This window comes from Lichenostomus cassidix, chromosome Z, assembly GCF_008360975.1.
Source record: "Lichenostomus cassidix isolate B80296 chromosome Z, HeHo_3.0, whole genome shotgun sequence".
NCBI lineage: Eukaryota > Metazoa > Chordata > Aves > Passeriformes > Meliphagidae > Lichenostomus > Lichenostomus cassidix.
Window position 1 is genome coordinate 57632298 of NC_139511.1, and position 18001 is coordinate 57650298.

At 39.3% G+C, this 18001-nt stretch overlaps 1 protein-coding gene across 2 annotated transcripts in view; it reads left to right on the top strand.

Annotated features, from left to right (window-relative positions):
- Positions 1 to 18001, top strand: part of ANKRD55 (ankyrin repeat domain 55) — a 46705-nt gene that overhangs the window by 17049 nt on the left and 11655 nt on the right. For both annotated transcript variants that reach the window (XM_085042313.1, XM_085042314.1), the window contains exons 6-9: positions 1516 to 1644; positions 14085 to 14269; positions 15947 to 16114; positions 17273 to 17937. In XM_085042313.1, coding sequence (XP_084898439.1) covers positions 1516 to 1644; positions 14085 to 14269; positions 15947 to 16114; positions 17273 to 17937 — 1147 coding nt within the window. The remainder of the gene's footprint in view (positions 1 to 1515; positions 1645 to 14084; positions 14270 to 15946; positions 16115 to 17272; positions 17938 to 18001) is intronic.

Here is an 18001-nt window from a genome sequence, read left to right on the forward strand (position 1 = left end):
ATATTTTTGCACCAAGCATCTGCTTCTGACCTCTCTGAGTTTTGTCCCTGTACTATCAAGATCTTTGAAGACTAGCCACAGTTTTACACTCTTTTGTTACAGCTGATTCTGCTGGCTTACATAGTAGGAACAGAGAGAAAGTTGATTTTTCAAGGAATTTTTTTTTTTGTCCATATCAACAGACCGAGAGAGGATGACAGAAAGAAGGCTTGGTACAGTATAGTTTCTACTTTTTCAGTGCTTCTTCCTGCTCTCCAGGACTAGTGATGAGTACCCATTTCCCAGCTGGAAATCACTTTACTGAAGCCTGTCTTCGTGACACTCACAGATAATGGGTGCCCATCAACAGTACTAAGTCCCTTGTGTCTACTGACATCAATGACAGAGCTCCCATTAATTTCAGTTGGTGCACGAGTTTACTCTCAATTTTGGTTTTACAAAACCAAAACCCCCATGATTAAGCTCTGAAAACCCTAAGTAAAACCAAAACTGCTCTCGTTCAGCTGCTCTCTTTTGTTATCATCCATACTTAAGCCACATAGGAATTTAAAAGCCTTATATGTGATGAGTGAGAGAAATGAATGTTAAGGCATTCATCATTTTGGTCAGAAAATCACTGCAAACTTCCACTATTAATGCACTGAGAAGCTGTGTTCATCAATATAGCTCATACTTTACCTGGGTTGTTACCAGCTGCCTTTATGGGGTTCTATTTCAAATTTTAATTTCTTTTTCACTCAACATTTCTTTTTTAATGTTTTTTATCATTTTGGAAATTGGGCAAGACCCTTAAAATGCCATTTTTCTGGTAAGAGAAAAAAACACCTCTCCAAAGTAAAATGTTACCACATATGAAAAACACTACCAATTTGTTAGAAACACAATAAATGAGTAAATTTATACAGAAAACCTTAATTATTATGGATATAGAGTAAAACACAGGTGTGTGTAACAATGCTGAAGGTGCAAAATCTAGGCCATGAATTCTCTGATCTGCTAAGACTGACTGAGTGCAGCTGAGATGGAATGAAAATGCAGATGAATAGCTTATAATTTGCTTTGTTTTCTCCCTGAAGAGTAAATATAAAATGTTTATATTGTGACTTTTTTGTGGACATCACTCTGTCAGCTTTTTAGCTTGCTGACTAGTGCCAGCTGCAATTCTAGCTTATAATGTTTATTTTGGATCAAAGGTAAGACCAAACATAAACATCACACTGTGTAATGCCAAAGCACCAGTCTAAACCAGGCTTTTCTTGCAGGATCCAAGCTAAGCAGTGAGGAGCCATCCACCAGCCATCGTAGCCCTGACCACACATTATATACAACTGGCTACAGTCACGTGTGGAGGAAGCATTTGTATTGTATCCATTTTCTGTACTATTTCAAATCAAGGTGAAGAGGGAACAATCTGTCCACCCTGGATGGTTTCAGGGCTCCCCAGCCTATCTACAGAGACTTGAAGGGTGCTCCTGTGAGTGATAATAAATTGCCCTCTGGGTTTGTGGCTTACAGGGAATGACTTCACTGCACTGGGCTGCATTCCACAACAGACCCCAGCACACAGAGACTCTGCTGCACAAGGGAGCAGACCCAACTCTGGTGGACAAGGACTTCAAAACAGCTCTGCACTGGGCAGTACAGGTGAGCCCCACCACAGTCCCACCGGGATGTTTATTGAGCTGACTTGGATATTGTGGTGTCCTAAATACTCCTAAGGAAATATTTGGGCTGTGGAACAAGGAAACTGGATGCTCAGAATGCCCACTAAGCCCCAGCATTTTGCCAGTGGGTATGGATCAAGGATGTAGCATCCTCTTTGGAGACTGAGAGACACTTGATATAGGCTTAACCCTGTTGCCCTAAACAAAGTTTTCATTTATCTTACTGGGACTGCTTGTATGCCATATTGAACTCCTGCCTAATTTTTTTTTTCTTTTTTTCTAAATCAGGGTTGCAGAAAATAGCAGCTAAAATAATCTTGCCAAAGGCCTTTGGGAATAATATAATGTAAACACAATTTTAAATGCATTTAAAGAGCTACAGCTGTGGACTTAGATGAAGGGTTGAGACCCTACTTCTCTGGAGCCTGGGGAAGACATGGAGCTTAACACATTTCAATATACATTGAGCTGTATATTCCTATTGCATACGCAAAAAAAATGTCAAATACTTAGGCCATCACTAGAGAAACAAACCATACAAGTTTAATGTGACATTAGAAACTGTATTGTGCAATTGTTAGCAAGGGATCTAAAATACAGCATAATTGACTGGTTTTCCTAGTTCACTGCAGAAAACTGCCCAGATGAAATTGTGTGTTTTCACTTGCTCACTTGCCATAGCAAGTTCCAGTAGCAATGTTCAAAACACCCACACAACAGATAAGCCAAAACAGAATTCACACAAAAATCCAGTAGCACTTTCATACAATTACTAAATTTTTGCATCCTCCCCTTGTGGTCCAAGTTTGCTCTTCTTAAAAGAGCAAGTAGAAAGAAGTGTCAACAAAGAAAGAAGTGTCAACAAAGAAATTTAAAAGCTCTGAACTGCTACACACTATATTTGTTATGGGGTAAGAACATCTGAACAAATAATATATTTCCTTCAACCACAGCGTCACAAAGGTGGTTAACATATAATAGGCTCAATTTTTTTTTTCTGAAGTAGAGGTATATTTTGACCTCTGCAACTGGTATTATTTCAAAAGTTTTGTTCTTCTTTAATCCTAATCAGCCTTAAATTCAACTGGTTATTTGCCTTAGGAGACTGAAGTTATCTATCCCATTACCCGTTGTGCAGTTTTATCAGGCTTATTCCAGTTCAGGCTGCTTCCAGAGGGAAATCTCTCGATCTCATGCAAACTCCTGCATGATAGCTAGTGGTTTGTATCACAGCTCTTGGGACATACTGTCCAAAAAACAGAATGAAAAAAGTGTATCCCCCTTATAGAGTTGAGCTACTTCTCTAAGCTTTCCTTGATTCTGTATTTTTTGTTTCATTATTTAGTTCCACTGTGAATTCCCACCTCCACCCTTCTCTCACAAATGTGCAGAATAGCTCCTGTGAAATGGGGAAATGGAAACTGCACAAAATCCACTTGGCCTCAGGTGGGGGAAAATCACAAATTCCTCTCTTCTCTTCCTTAAAGCTGCATCCAGAAATCAAGAGGAAATGTGCAGAATGATACACATACACACCCCTTTTTCAATTCTTGTGATATTTCTGCCATGAAACCTTATAAATTGCTTCTTCCACTTACTTCTCTACATTCTAAGTCCAGAAGGGGCAGTTTAAATACCAGAGCATGAAATAGATCTGTTCGCATTTCTCTTACGCAAGAAAGAAAACTCTTGGCCAAAGAAAAAAGACACTTTCAGACAGCACTCTCTGCTGCCCTATTATGCCCAGGAGGTTTAGATACTGTGGCCAGGCACGACTTTCTCTACTGTGACAGAGAACAGAACAACAGTTCTGCTGGATGGGATCATCATTATGTCTAATAGTCTCCTCCGTGGCTGCTGGAAAGGGAATATTTTTCCTTTAAGAATTGTATAAATATCTTCAGAGAACAAGAGACTCACAGAGTTTAGGCAGTACAGCTGCAGGGTTTATTTTTGGCTGAATAGAGCCCTGTGTTTAATTTCTTTTTTTTTTTTTAATGCAGTAAGGGGAAGACCAGACACTGCACAGTGAAATTTGTTTCAGAAGTTGCAGGAAAGAGGCAGTTGGTGTGCACTGGGCTGAAACACAGAGTAGGACCATATGAAAACCATTGCCCACTATTCAAAACCAAATTCTTGTGCATGGGGTGTATTTCATGTGAAATTGTTGTTCCACACTGGCTCTTTGAGAGACTGCATGTTTGTGGCTTTGTCTTCCATCAGGCATCATGGGCTGATCAGTCCCATCCATGTAACCAGACAGACCTTGCCCACACCAAGGTCTGTTCTTTTGAAAAGCTCAAACCTCCTGCCGTTCAGATTCACATCTTGGGCGCAAATGTATCACGTTGGTGTCAGAAACACTGATCGTTGCTGTTTGGCGTGAGACTAGCTCATGCCATATTTTTTACACATGCAATATTGCTATGGGCTGGTGCAGACAGGCCTATTAGAATGTCTCAGGTCGCATTTCTCTCCTTTCACTGCAGCCAGCATTAATTACTGTTGTGAAAAGGAAACATACCTTTGAAATAAAAAACTGTTAACTGATACTGGAGCAAAGGGTAAAGCCATTCTCACATGCTAACATTGCCTTGCCAGTTGTCATCATTTTTACCAGAATTTTCTTTTTCTCTTCCTCAAAGACTCTGGTGTCAAGGATTTAAAAAAAAAAAAAAAAAAACCAACCAAACAAAAACAACCAGATCTTTTCCTAAACTGAAGAAATACAAACCACCTGTAAGAACAAAAAGAAAGCAGTTAGAAGGAAGCCATTAAAAATAATATTCTGCCATGGGGAGCTGTGCTTATGATTTTTTAATAGGCTGATTTGGAGTGCAAAGTTTTAAAAAATTAGAAGCCAGCATATTTGTTCCATAGCAACAATGCAGTTATTTCATTCCCCCATTTCCTTAGAAGAGAGTGAAATACCTATGTATATAAAACATAGTTTAAAAGAAATGCATACATAATTACTCCTTTGTGTTTAGCTGACCAAGCACTGTAGTCTCTCTGTAATTACTTAATTGAAGGAAGGTGAAAGCACACTTAAGCGTTAGGATCTCTAGGAAAGAATGTCTCTGTTGCTGCAGGACATCTCCAGAGACACAACTGGCCATCCAGCCAGAGCAGAAGAAGGGGTCAGGGAAGGCAGTGGTAGCTTAGGGTCTCTCCCAAGGGATCACTGCTCTCCTTCTCTCTGCCCAGCACCCCATTTTTTTAATGTAGGATACATATGGTAGAAGAAATCAGAGAGATTTCCAAAGACATCTTAAAACCCAGGAGGTGTTTCTCTACTGCACATATGTCTGTTGTTAGATTGCCCAGAAAAGGTGCATTTTCTAGCCATGGGTCACTATCTAGTTGGTTTCAGGCAGATTTCTTTCCCTGCAAAATTGTACTTCTTTTCTTCTTGTTTCATGCTGTTTCTATAGATTGCTTGAAAGAAAGAGTAGTGAATTCCTTTTTTATGTCATGAGGCTTTAAAGACAACTTTGACTGTTAACAAACAAGTCAAGAAGATACTCAAATTGCATTTTTTAAACACACACTAAAAATTTCTTTCTTGTGTAAATATTGTCTTTCTAGCAATGGTATAGCTCTTGCTTATGGAGGGTGGAACATTGCATAGTAGCAACAATCTACAGAGTGAGCTGTTAAGTTGCAAAACAAGACGAAAGAGAGTTTGCAAATTGTTTTGAGTAAGAAATAAACTTGCTTTAATATCAACCTCAACTTTTTCCATAAAGTGCTCCAAATATTTGTGACACTGTCTGCAACAGTGAATTAAATGTGCTTGCATCTTGGCTCTGGCACTGAGGTGAACTATCATGGGACAACTTGTGTCCCTACTGTTAAACTCTCTTAAACTCTAAAACAGGATGGTCGTACACAGGCCACCTACTCAGAGAGGCCTGCAGCCCATGCTAGCTCCAGGAGCTAGTAGGGAAAGTATTAATTGACCCACGCCTACACCATGGCAGGGAGGATATTAAGAATTATATGCTACAGACAACCAAGTTCCAGTGCTGAAATATGTTCCTCAGCACTACTTAGCTTTTTTATGCCCCTGCAGCCTATTTCTTCACTTTAAGTTACCACGGAATCACAGAATGAGCTGAGTTGGAAGATACTCACAACGATCATCGAGTCCAATTCCTGGCTCTGCACAGGAAATCTCAAGAATCACACCATGCGCCAGGAGCATTGTCCAAATGCTTTGTGAATTTTGTCAGAGCTGGGGCTGTGATCACTTCCCTGGGGAGCCTGTCCCAGTGCCCAAGTACCCTCTTGGCAAAATATCCAACGTGAACCTCCCCTGGCACAACTTCAGGCTATTCCTTTGGGTCGTGTCACTGGCCACCACAGAGAAGAGACCAGTGCCTGCCCCTCGTCCTTCACTCCCAAGGAAGTTTTAACTGCAATGAGATCCCCCCTCAGTCTCTTCTTCTCCAGGCTGAACAGACCAAGAGACCTCAGCTGCTCCTCATATGGCTTCCCCTCAGGGCCCTTCAACATCCTCCTGGCCCTCCTTTGGACTCTCTCTAGTAGTTTAATGTCTTTTCTTATATTGTGGCACCCAAACTGCCCCCAGCACTGGAGGTGAGGCTGCCCCAGTGCAGAGCAGAGCAGGACAATCCCCTCCCTTGCCAGGCTGGCCATGCTGTGCCTGATGCCCCCAGGACAGGGTTGGCCCTCCTGGCTGCCAGGGCACTGCTGACTCATGGCCAACTTGCCATCGACCAGGACCCCCAGGGCCTTTTCCATGACACTGCTCTCCAGCCATTCATTCCCATCTGTCTGTGCATCCAGGGTTGTCCCACCCCAGGTGCAGAATCTGGCACTAGCCCTTGTTGAATTTCATGTGGTTGGTGATTGCCCAGCTCTCTAATCTGTCAGGGTCTCTCTGCAGGGCCTCCCTGCCCTCGAAGGAGTCAACAGCTGCTCCCAGTTTTGTATCATCTGTAAACTTGCAGTATTGATACAAAAACTCACAGTTCAACCAGATCATCAACAAAACTGCCTTTACTGAAATAACAGACTGTTAAAAAGTAAGCCCTTCAAGTATGAACATGCCTTAGACAAGGTAATTATTCATGCTAATCAAATTCTGAGGTAATCAATTGCGGAACTCCCACTGAGCTTAGCAGAAATTCGTCTCAGGCAAAGCCTGTAGGTAAATACAGGATAATTGCCAGACCTATTCCCAGCACACAGCCTGCGTGTAACTCCAGAAGTGGATGCCAGAATATGAGTAATGTACATGCAACACAATTCTTGCATATCTATACATGTCCTGATCTCCTATGCCTGACAAAAACACTTGAAGACAAATGTTTCCATTTCTCTGATAGAATAAATCCTTATTCTACTGCAGATTTTAAAAATCGCCTCCTTTTCAAAGCATGTAGAAGCTCATTCAGAGAAATCAGTCCTTACAACAATGCAATAGCAGCAGAAATTTGCCAAGTAATTTTAGTCATAGTCATTTACGCAGTAAATCATACCCACCTAGGCTCCAAGTGAAAATAGATTCTCAGAGAGACTTGGCCAGTCTTTCATGCAGTTTTTTGTTTGAGGAAAGAGAGGCTAAGAGAGGCAGGGATATATGATAGCTGGAGTCATGCCTCCATGACTGCCTTTGTCATGCAGTACCTTTTTCCAACATATATTAAGGCTGCTAAAAAGATAAATATTTTAAAAATATCATGTCCCCTAGCTGTACCAGAGGCAGGAATGCTCTGATGACCACAGGACAAAGTTTCCTGTACACATCCTCTTTCCAAGAGTACCACAAAGTCAAGCCAAGCTGGGTCACTCTGACTCTGCAGAGACACTGTCTCGGTGGATGTGTAAAGCTGCAGCACTCAGGTTCGGAGAAGACAAATGAGCTTCTCTCTGAACTGAGTCTCACCAATATAACTGCAGTGGTCAGTGGAGTTGCTCATTTGTAGTGGTTTGCTATCAGAAACACACCCTGTGAAACACCTGGGCTGCATTCAGGGAATCTCTGGCACAGTTTCCCTGGCAGGAGGAAAGATGAAGATGGTATTATGAACTGTTTCTTTCCTCATCACAGAGACCAGTTTTCCATGTCCTCGCAGGGTAGAGAAACCACAGGGTGCTCTGAAGCTTTGCTCACTTCTCTACTGCCAATGCAGTCATCTAGCAGCCAGGAAATGGGAGCAGTGAAGGTGGAATGAGTGTGTTTCCATTCCTTGACTTTCTGTAGGCTTGGGTGCAGTGGGGGAGATGCTGGAAGTCCTTAATACATGGGAGAAAACTCCAATGTGTGCAAAACTCTTCAGCAGCCCAAACTGCCAATTAAAGGACATTTCTCACTGCACTGTTTGCTGCAGACTAGAAGCAACATTATGTCCCTGCTTTTGAGTTTGGCATTCTCCATCCTTTAAACAGCAGACACTGCATCTACAGCAAGATAGGCATATGTTGTTCTGGTACAGCCTTAATATCTGATTCCATCCTGACATATCCTCATGGCTGATGCAACATTTGTCTTGCTCGGATTCTAGAATGAAATTCTAAACTTGAATTGCATTAAAAGTAATGATGTGATAATGCTGCTACAATGCTCTGAATGTGAATATAAGGAAAATGGACTTCCGTGACATTATTCACATAAGGGGAAAAATTGTATTGGAAGAATAGTTGCATTTTGCCAGTATAGCTGCAACGAAACACAGTTTCTGCCAGAACAGCCTTAAGTTAACAATCAAGGCTTTTCAAGATCCAGTCAATATATCCATGTGGAAAACAATGTGGTTTCTGCTTTTGGTAAATACTGAATTTCAGAATAAAGAAAAAGGTTAAAAATTTACTGTGTAAGGAAAGATGTATTTATCAACATAATAGTTTCAACTGCAATTATAAAGGAGAAAGTCCACAGACAATATATTTGTTCCAATTTTGCTATGGGTTGCTCAAAAATTAGTTGAAATGGCACACTCCTTTATTTCATCAAAGGAGAAAAGATCTTTGTTTTGTTTGGCTGGTTTATTTTCCAATGGCCCTGCTGGTATTACAGTTAATTTCTGATTAAGGTATTCTATGTATCTGTTTGTGAAGGGTAATAGAAAACACAAAAGGGCTTGGATTCTCTAATATAAAACTCAAACAGCACCCAATGATGCATACAGGTGGTTACCAGGAAGAAGCTGGAAGTACTTATGTAAATGTTATTTAATCTATAGTAATTTATTTTGCTTTTTTATAACAGGGAGTTACCTCCCAGAGTAGTGCAATGGGAATAACATTTGCTTGTTTGTTGCAGAAAGGAGTGAAATCATTTTTTAAATCTCAAGCCATTTAGGGGCAGAGCAGCAGGGCATCAAAGAAAAAGTCAAGCTTTGGGTTCATAGTTGTGGAATTGAAAGAGGAGAGGATGTAAAAGAAGAGAAAACACAGGCAAACCTGAAGTGCACTGCTAATGATAAGAAGCAACAACAACATCAAGAGCTTCTGGTGGGGAATTTCCATCCAGCAAAGCTGGCTATAGATATAGGAAGGCTTTAAACCATGCTAACACAAACAGACAGGAAACGTAGGAGAACTAATACAATCTAACCACATAATCTCCAGAGGCATTTACTTGGAAGAAAAATATTTTGTCCAGGTTTCCTGAGAACAGTTAAGTGGTCCATAGCTCGTCCCTCTCCCCCTCCCACCTCTCCATTACCGGCAGCAGGCTTACCAGACTCCTTTCTTGTGACTCCTCTTTGGCACCACATTATCTAATTTACTAGAGTATTCCAAAGAGGGGAAAAAATTAGCTCTCTATACAGTGCAGTGAACAAAATAAAACGTTGCAATGTTTATGACTGAAGACCTGGCAGAATAAAATGCAATGTTATGGTAGAATATTATGTAAGTGACAAGAAACTTGCTAAGTAAAATTATTGTTCTACTTATCAGCTGGACGTAGAAAGTGCTGAAGTAGAAGAACCATGGGTGTAGCAACAATGAGGATAAATCAAGTACACACAGCTGAAAGGTGTGTCAAAACCAGAAAAGTCTCGCAGAGGTTCAGGATTCTCCTGATGGTACTTGATTTGGTAAATACTTCCTAAATAACTGTGTTCTTATTTGGAAAGCACTGAGAGATGCAACTCTCAGAAGCTGACTGTTTATAGTCAGTTTACAGTCAATTTAAAAGTCTGATTTTTTATTAACTAACCTATAGAAACCAGAGTTGTAGGAAGTGTGAGAGCTAATACAGTGAATTGGCTGTTTGCCACCGTCTGGACTTAACACAAATCTCAGACAAAAATTTGCATAAAGCACAAAGAGATTTTCTTACAAGGGCTCATGGATCCAGACTTTAGGACATTTCTTCTTAATAAAGTAATTTAAATTGAGATGACTGATCTAAGGAAGAAAATTTCACAGAGGAGAATCAGTAATTTGTGGAAGGAGATAAAAGTGTGAGATGGGAAAAAGAAGTCACAAAAACGTAACAAAAACTGGGGGGGGGCAGAAAACTGTTTGGAAACACATAGCAAAAATGACTGACAATCTCAGAACATTTTTATCTGTGCTGAAAAGGATTTGAATACAAAAAGGGAAGATTAAATTTAGTGATGCATACAGTAAGGTTACAAAAACACATAATTTTCCTATGGTAAATTTACCACTGAAAATCTTGGTCTAACAATAGGACTGTGGTAAACTTACTACAGGAACACTACATTTTTGGTGACCACAGCTCAAAGATATCAATCTAGGAATAAAGGCACTGTAAGCATTTTAGGAGAATTTTGTGTGCAATTTAAAAGAGCCAAGATGATTTTAAAGATAAGAAGGCATTCCTAAGAGAGAACCGGAAAGCCACTGAGCAGTTGCCCAGAGATCTTGCTCAGCATAAGGTTCAATACTAGGAAATGTCCTTTGATTATTTAGAAAATGGAAGTAACAATTTGATTGCATTCTTATAATGAGGCAGAATTTTCATAGCCATCTTCAAAGCACTTATTGCTTCCACAGATAAGAAGCTATTAGATATGGTATGTTTTAATGTCAATTAACCAGTTTAATCCCATGTTGTAAAACGCAAAAATGCTGGAAAAGTGGCAAGAAGATAAAATTCATCACATGGCACAGAAGCCTTGCTAAGCATGTGGCAAATACATTAAAAGTCTAATTCTTTGTCCTTTCTGATTTGAGCAGTACATTGAAGTTTAATCACATTGAATGACATCAATAGCACAATTTTTATAAGCACAACTTGCTATAATAGACCCAGAATTCTGTCCAAGATGTCCCACATGGGAAGAAAAAGGAGTGATACAAGCAAAATCAATCAGGGACTTCTATTACACATCATATATTCTCTATCAGCCACATTCAAGACAGTTCAAATAATCTTTGGAGGTGAATATCTCATAGAGAGTCCAACAAGGAGATATCATAAGAATGTTTTCATTTGTTCCATAATGAGGTGTTGAAATACAGAACACATTTAGAACCCTCTGCTAGAACCAAATTCCAGTGACACTAAGTACTTCAGGCATGAGGATGAAATTCAAAATTATTTTGATAAATTGTAGGAATTAACTGAGATTAATAAAAAACCACTGTGTACAGAACGGTGAAAAATTAAAGTAATTTTGCAAAATTAAGAGTAATAGACTAGTATAAATCAAACAAACATCATTCTGGGACATATTAGCAGAAGTATGGTACATGTGGGCTACAGGAAGTCATTTTCAATTTCAGGAGAGAAGCCTCTGCTGGATAATTATGTTGTTTGGAGTGCCATGGTTGAAAAAAACTGTAGACGATCTGGAAACAGGCCGAAAGCTCGCACCAAGTATGATAAGTGGGTTGGAAAACTTGACCTGCTTAGGGAGGCTGAAATGGTTTGTTTAGTCTAGAAAATGGAAGATTGGTTAGATACAAAACAGTCTGTAAATGTTTAAAATGCCAATAAGATCAGTGGGAAATTTCTTATGTGAATTCTAAGAGCTGTGCAAGAACATTGAGGGACTGAAACTGTAAGTGCAGGATGTGAAATTTGGATTTAGCAAGGAGGAATAGAGTTACTAGAGCATGAATACAGAAATAGTAAGCTGTTAATGTTAACAATTTTTTGTATCAAAACTGTATTAGAGAAGGATGGTAACAGATAAATATTTGTTGCGATAGTACTAGAAGTATGTAATAGATACCTAAATTTAGTTAGCCCTGAATTTGCCTAGAGATTTCACTGATGCTAATGATGAAAATATGTAACTGGGAATTATACTAGTATGCAGGATATTGGTATTTGGCATAGGCAATGGACAATAAAAACAACATTTTTTACAACAGGACCTCAGTATTTGAGGTATATATTCAGTATTTGTCCAGTATACATTCATGAACATGAAGATCAACACTCTTCATTAAATATTCAGACAATTATAAATTAATAACAATTTGAACATGGTTAATTACGATGTTACAAAATGCCTGGTGATAGAAAATAAGCTTGGATGACAGTCTAATCAAGATTAGAGTCTAAATTAAACATCTGAGTAAACAAAGTACATGCAAAACAAAATTCCTGATTTCAGGGGGACATGTTTTGATAAATTTAAGGAATTCTCAGCTGGACTGAGTAGCTGTGAGATCAGAATGTTCCAGGAAACTGGAATGTATACTCTCAATGGTGCAATTATAGCAGGAAGCTGCATCCCAAGAGCAGAAAAGAAAAGTGTATAGAAGAGGCTTGAGATAATGGATGTCTACCCATCTTTAAAAGATATATTTTGTATAAATAGCTATCTTACAAAATAAGATGCAAAAGTACAGAGAAGCAAAAGAAATTGTGTCTTAAAATCCAGAAGAGTATGATTAAAAGTTGAATAGAGGCTGGAAGGAAATTACTTTCAGGGATAAGACTTGAAATTATTTCTGTTTAATATTTTCATAATACCTTGGCACAAAACACAGGAGTTTTCTGATAAAATCTGCCAATAATATGAAACTGAAAGATATTAACAGGAGGGACTAGGGCTATCATACAGAGGAAACTGGATCACCTTTAAGTCTTGGGTAATACAAATGGGACATTATTGAATGGATAAAATGTTTAAGTCATGCGCTTGGGTGCAAGTAACAGAAGGTCCTCCCCAAAACTAGAAACTCCATGCTTGGAAACAACTAAAGAAGAGAAATACTGAGGTGTAAAGGGTTATTCCAAAATTACTAAGAGCTTCAAATGGGACAGAGCTGTGAATGAGGCAAAGGCTTTTCTATGACATACCAAAAGAGGTATTTCTAACACAAATATCTCTAACACAAATAAGGAAGAGACAGTGTCACTGTACAAGATCTGGCAAAAACATCTGTGTATGACTAGGTACAATTTTAATCATCCCTCTTCAAGGAAACACAACTAAAACACAAAAGGAAAAGGGTTACTAGGTTAATGACAGAAACAGAAAGTATATTTTTCAACAAAAACTTAAAAGACCATGATTGGTTAGAGCAGCAAGAGAACAATTCAGAAGAGATGTGATGATTGCCTATAAATACATCTGAAGAACAAGTACCAGTAAGAGGAAAGAAGTATTTAATCTAAATAATAATGCTGGAACAGAAACAAAGGAATATAATCAGCCTTGAGTATGAATAGAAATTAGAGATACTAATCATTAAAACAAAGAAGTTCTTGAACTGTGTTCCTTTGAGAGTAATGGTGGCAAAAAGAGCCTAATTGTCTTTAATGGAGAAAGTGAGTTTATGAGATGGATGATGTAACATAGCTGCAAGTGATTGCAGAGATTGAATTTGATGATACAGAAAGACTTTTTCAACCCTGCGTTTCTGTTATTATAAAACAGTCATGAATTCTTTTTCTCTGTTTCCCCTAAGTTAGGATATAAAATGTTCAATTTCATTTGCAGGTTAGAGGACAATGTCAACTTTCTATTAAGACACCAGAGCACTGAAGCAAACTAGCAAAGAAAGTTTTCAAGAAGCATTTGAGCAAATATTTGACATGGTGTGCTAGGTGTACTGAGACAGACTTACAGACATAGGTTGGTTTTCTGAGGTTCTTTTCAACCCTAAATTTCTGTGGAAAAATACAAGCTTGTGTTTCTGTATTCTGGCTTAGCAAAACAACAAAAAACACAAGTAATTTCTATTAAGTAATTCACACTCTGCAACTTCTGGAGATATTTGCAGTTGTTCGTTATTTATTATTTTTCCAGTGCTCAGAGTATTTTAGAAAATCAATAAAGTAAGCACAATTCCCAGCTGGAGATTGGAAGCTTTTGGCTTTCATACCTGGAGAGTCTAGTATACACACAGAAAAATACCTTTACTGTATTTAGTATTCCTCAGCAGAGAAAATGCAGCCTAGTGTAAGCTCCATTTTCTTCTCTGAATGCTTTTCTTCTCTGAACTTCCTCCCAGAGCGGCAACAGGATTCTGTGTTCCATCATTCTGGACCACTGGCAGGGGCCATCAATAATCAACTATGATGATGAGAATGGCAAAACATGCATGCACATTGCTGCTGCTGCAGGCTACAGTGATATCATCAGTGAGCTGGCTAAAGTCCCAAAGTGCAACCTGCAGGCCCTTGATGTGGATGACAGGTAACCACGGAAACCCTGAAACTGAAATTGCTGCTTCCTTTCTATTAACCTGAGACCAGCACCGTTTGCTACATAACCACGTTTCCTGTTTCAGGGGCCATGGCCCAGTTAATGCCATGCACTCCACAGAGAGCTGTGCTTGCTCAGAAACACTGCAAACCAGTCCAGCTCACATGTATCATACCTAGGATAATACCTGACTTGTAGGAATGATATTAAGCTTTCTGTTTGTGGTAGGAAAATATGAGATTATTTGTGAAAGAACTTTGCCACCACTCACCTTAGCTTCTTTCAATCAAAAGTGAACATTCTTTTCAAAACAATAGAATAGGATCCTACAACTTGAAGCCAGGATCCTGATGTTATTTGTGTGGAAAAAAATGGCAGCATTCTCTTGCTGTGTTTAAGATGATAACACAGTACTCCTATAGGACCAGAGGACTTTCACCTTACATTCTGAAAAGGCATTTAATTCCTTCCATGAGGAAGTCTCTGTATCATAATTATAGAAGAGTCATCTTTCCCCTTTTTCACCTTACACCTACATACCTTGGAACTTTGCTCATAAATTTATTTAATGCAAACAGAATCAACTGGCTGTTCACATAGATTATTCTCCCAGTGAAGCAAAAGCCAAGATTTTCTTGGCTTAGGCTTTCAGGTACTTAAAATAGCATCGTTCTTCATGGAAAAGTACAAAAAAAGAAATAAAATGAACAGGGTTCTGGAGCAGTTTCTAAACATCAGTAAAATGTAGTTGAGAAGGCTGTGTTTCTATAGAAAGAAGAACAAAGGGAAGAGATTAACTGCACTTCAAAGTGCATTAAGACATGGCCACCTATTCCATGTGTTCAGATATTTCTACAGAATATGTTCTACTTGGAGAGGGAAAAGATAAGCTGTTCACTACAAACACATATGTAAGATTTTCATTCTGTTGTGTTTCTGACTGCACCCATCTGAAATTACTTGGATTGCAAAAAATAGACAGAAAATGTCGATTTTTTGTTATTGTTGTTCCTAAACACTTTTCTTGTGGTGTTGTCTGTGCTCTCAGCTTTTTCACAAGAGCAAAATACTACAATTTGGAAACTGGAGAAAAATTTCCAAATACAAGATGCAAATTTTCTGCCAAGAAGAAAATCAGTTAGATTCTCCTGCACAGATTCAAAACTATTAAAAGTTTCCTGGTCTGTGCCTATCATAGAACACAGAAACTGGCAAAGTGGCAGTGGCAGTCTGGCAGATGTGTTCAGTCCTCCTCATTCATATGAGAGGAGTTTCTCTTATTACCTTCACGGAGAACCGTGTGCCAACCATTGCTAACTGTGCTTAGTGTAATGATGAGAAGAGCTTGTCCCTATGCAGTGGACACTATGAAGGTTTTTTTCAAATTCTGCTCTGAAAACTTCTGACACTTCTCCCACTCTATAATTCCAGCAGAGGAAGAGATGCTATTATATAGTACATACAGGCATTCTGCAGCCCTAAATCTACTTTATCTGCAGCTAAATAAATGCAGCTACACTGATATAGAATAAGTTGATGTTGAATTTCTCAAAATGTGCATTATGAATCTGGACAAGTAGCATATCCTGTGAACACCTCACTATGTCATTAACAGTTTTGATAGTAAATCTATTCATCTATTTTAATGATACTCCTTCTTTTCTGTAGGACTCCTTTGCACTGGGCTGCAGCAGCAGGGAAAGCTGACTGTGTGCAGACACTGCTAGAACTGGGGATAGACAGCAGCCCTCGGGACATCAATGAAAACACTCCTCTGACATATGCAATATACTGTGGGCACACAGCATGCATCAAGCTGCTGTCCCAGGAGAGCAGGTAAAGAGAACGTTCACCTCTTGCTCACATGTTGCCACTGACTAGAATACAAATTTGTTGGTTTTTTGAGTGCTACTGAAGGGTTTGAGCCCTGTGTGGTGTCTCCTGGATTCATATGCAACATTCAGTTCATTTTCCATTGATGCTGCAACATTAGAATAAGTTATCTACTGAAGACTCTTCACTGAGGCTGCAGTACTAGTCTTCCAAGCAGCAGGAAGTTCTGAAGATGTGAGTGTAGCTCTTGCTCAGTCACCTTCATGCAGGAAATTTGTGTAACAGAGTAATTTCAGCCCTCAGATTTATGTACTTCCCACTTCTTTGAAATCTCAGTGCACTGTCTGTGTGGTCATGTAATCAGACAGACAGACTAAACACAAAAGCAGCTTTGACAGACAATAAAATAAATCTCAGGTTTTCCTCCTCAGGGTAAGGGTTTCATAGTATTATCCTAGCCCTCTTTAGTTCTCCACTTTTATTGTCTCTTCCTATTCTGAGTTCTTTTCTGTTAAAAAGTACTAAATATTGCCTCTCCTCCTTCTCCTGTATTCTGTCTGTTAGAGGAGGTCAGACATTAGCCAAAATTTCATCTCAAAACCACTACAGCAATACCAGTGTAGGTAATTCCCTTGACCAATCTGAAACCGGGCCACACCTCTTTAGCACAAGCAAGGCAAGGAAAAGGCTAAAAGGGAAAGGGCAAAGGGGAAAGAGGAAAAAGTAAAGGGGAAAGGGAGCGTAGGAATGGTGAGCTAGTGCCTTTTGTCACAATGTTAGCAATGACTATTCTGTTTGAAATACCATTTTTCAAATATGACATAATGCAAAGACCACTTGATTTAAAAGATCATAGCATGGTCTTCTTATCATAATTAGATCTTCATAGCTGGTAGATGTTGAAGCCAGAAAGTTTGCTTGTTTTTTCCCAGATAGCTGCACTAAGTTACGTTAAGATGTTTGTAAGGCAATTCACCAATAAGTGTGAAGTAACACAATAGCACTTTCAGTCTTTGTTAATTCAAATTTGGGGTCCTAATTTTCTTGAACCACCCCTGCAAATGTATCTGCAGAGAATATTGCTGTTTTGGTGGAGTAACACAGTTGGTATTTTTTCATTTTTTGGTCATATTGGCATCACATTTTGATTTGTATTTCCAGTAGCTCTGAGTCAGTTCATCAGTTTCCCTCCCAGAACAACAGACTTACAAAGAAAGAAGGACGATTCAGTATGCTGAACGAGATCTTCTCATGCAAAAAGAAGAAGGATGATCAGAAAACCAGTCAGAAGGAGAGAAGCAGAGATCAGTATACTGGAGAAGAGACCTCAGAAGTGGATGATATCATCACACGTTTTGATTGCATTATGAACAAAAATTGCAAAGACATTCCAGATGAGTGCAAGACCACCTCTGACTTTAAAAGAAAGAGCACAGACAGTAAGCACCTAATAGCAGAAAAGAAGCAGCCAGCATGTCAGGGACTCCCACCTGTCAGCACCCTGAGCCTCCCCCCAATCACTGCAGGCAATTCCTTCCTAACTGCTTCCCAGAGCACAAAGTCAAGCTTCTCCTCCAGCTCCAGTACCCAACATTTTCCACACAAGTCTCAAAAGAGTAGGAGTGAGCACAACTTGCAGGACCACACAAGCAGCTGCCAGGCTGTGCTGGATGATCCGTGGAATTCAGACTCTAACCAAAGACTCTCTTACAAAGTCTGTACTAGGACTTCTTCAGACAAACTGATGAATGGCTTAAACTCTGATAGATCTCACCATGTGCTTTTGTGCCCTCCCTGCCTTCCCTCACTTCCCAGTTCACCACCAGGTAATTTTTCTTTCTCTATATTCTAAATCCTATAATATCTACTGTGACAAGCCAAGTCAGAAAA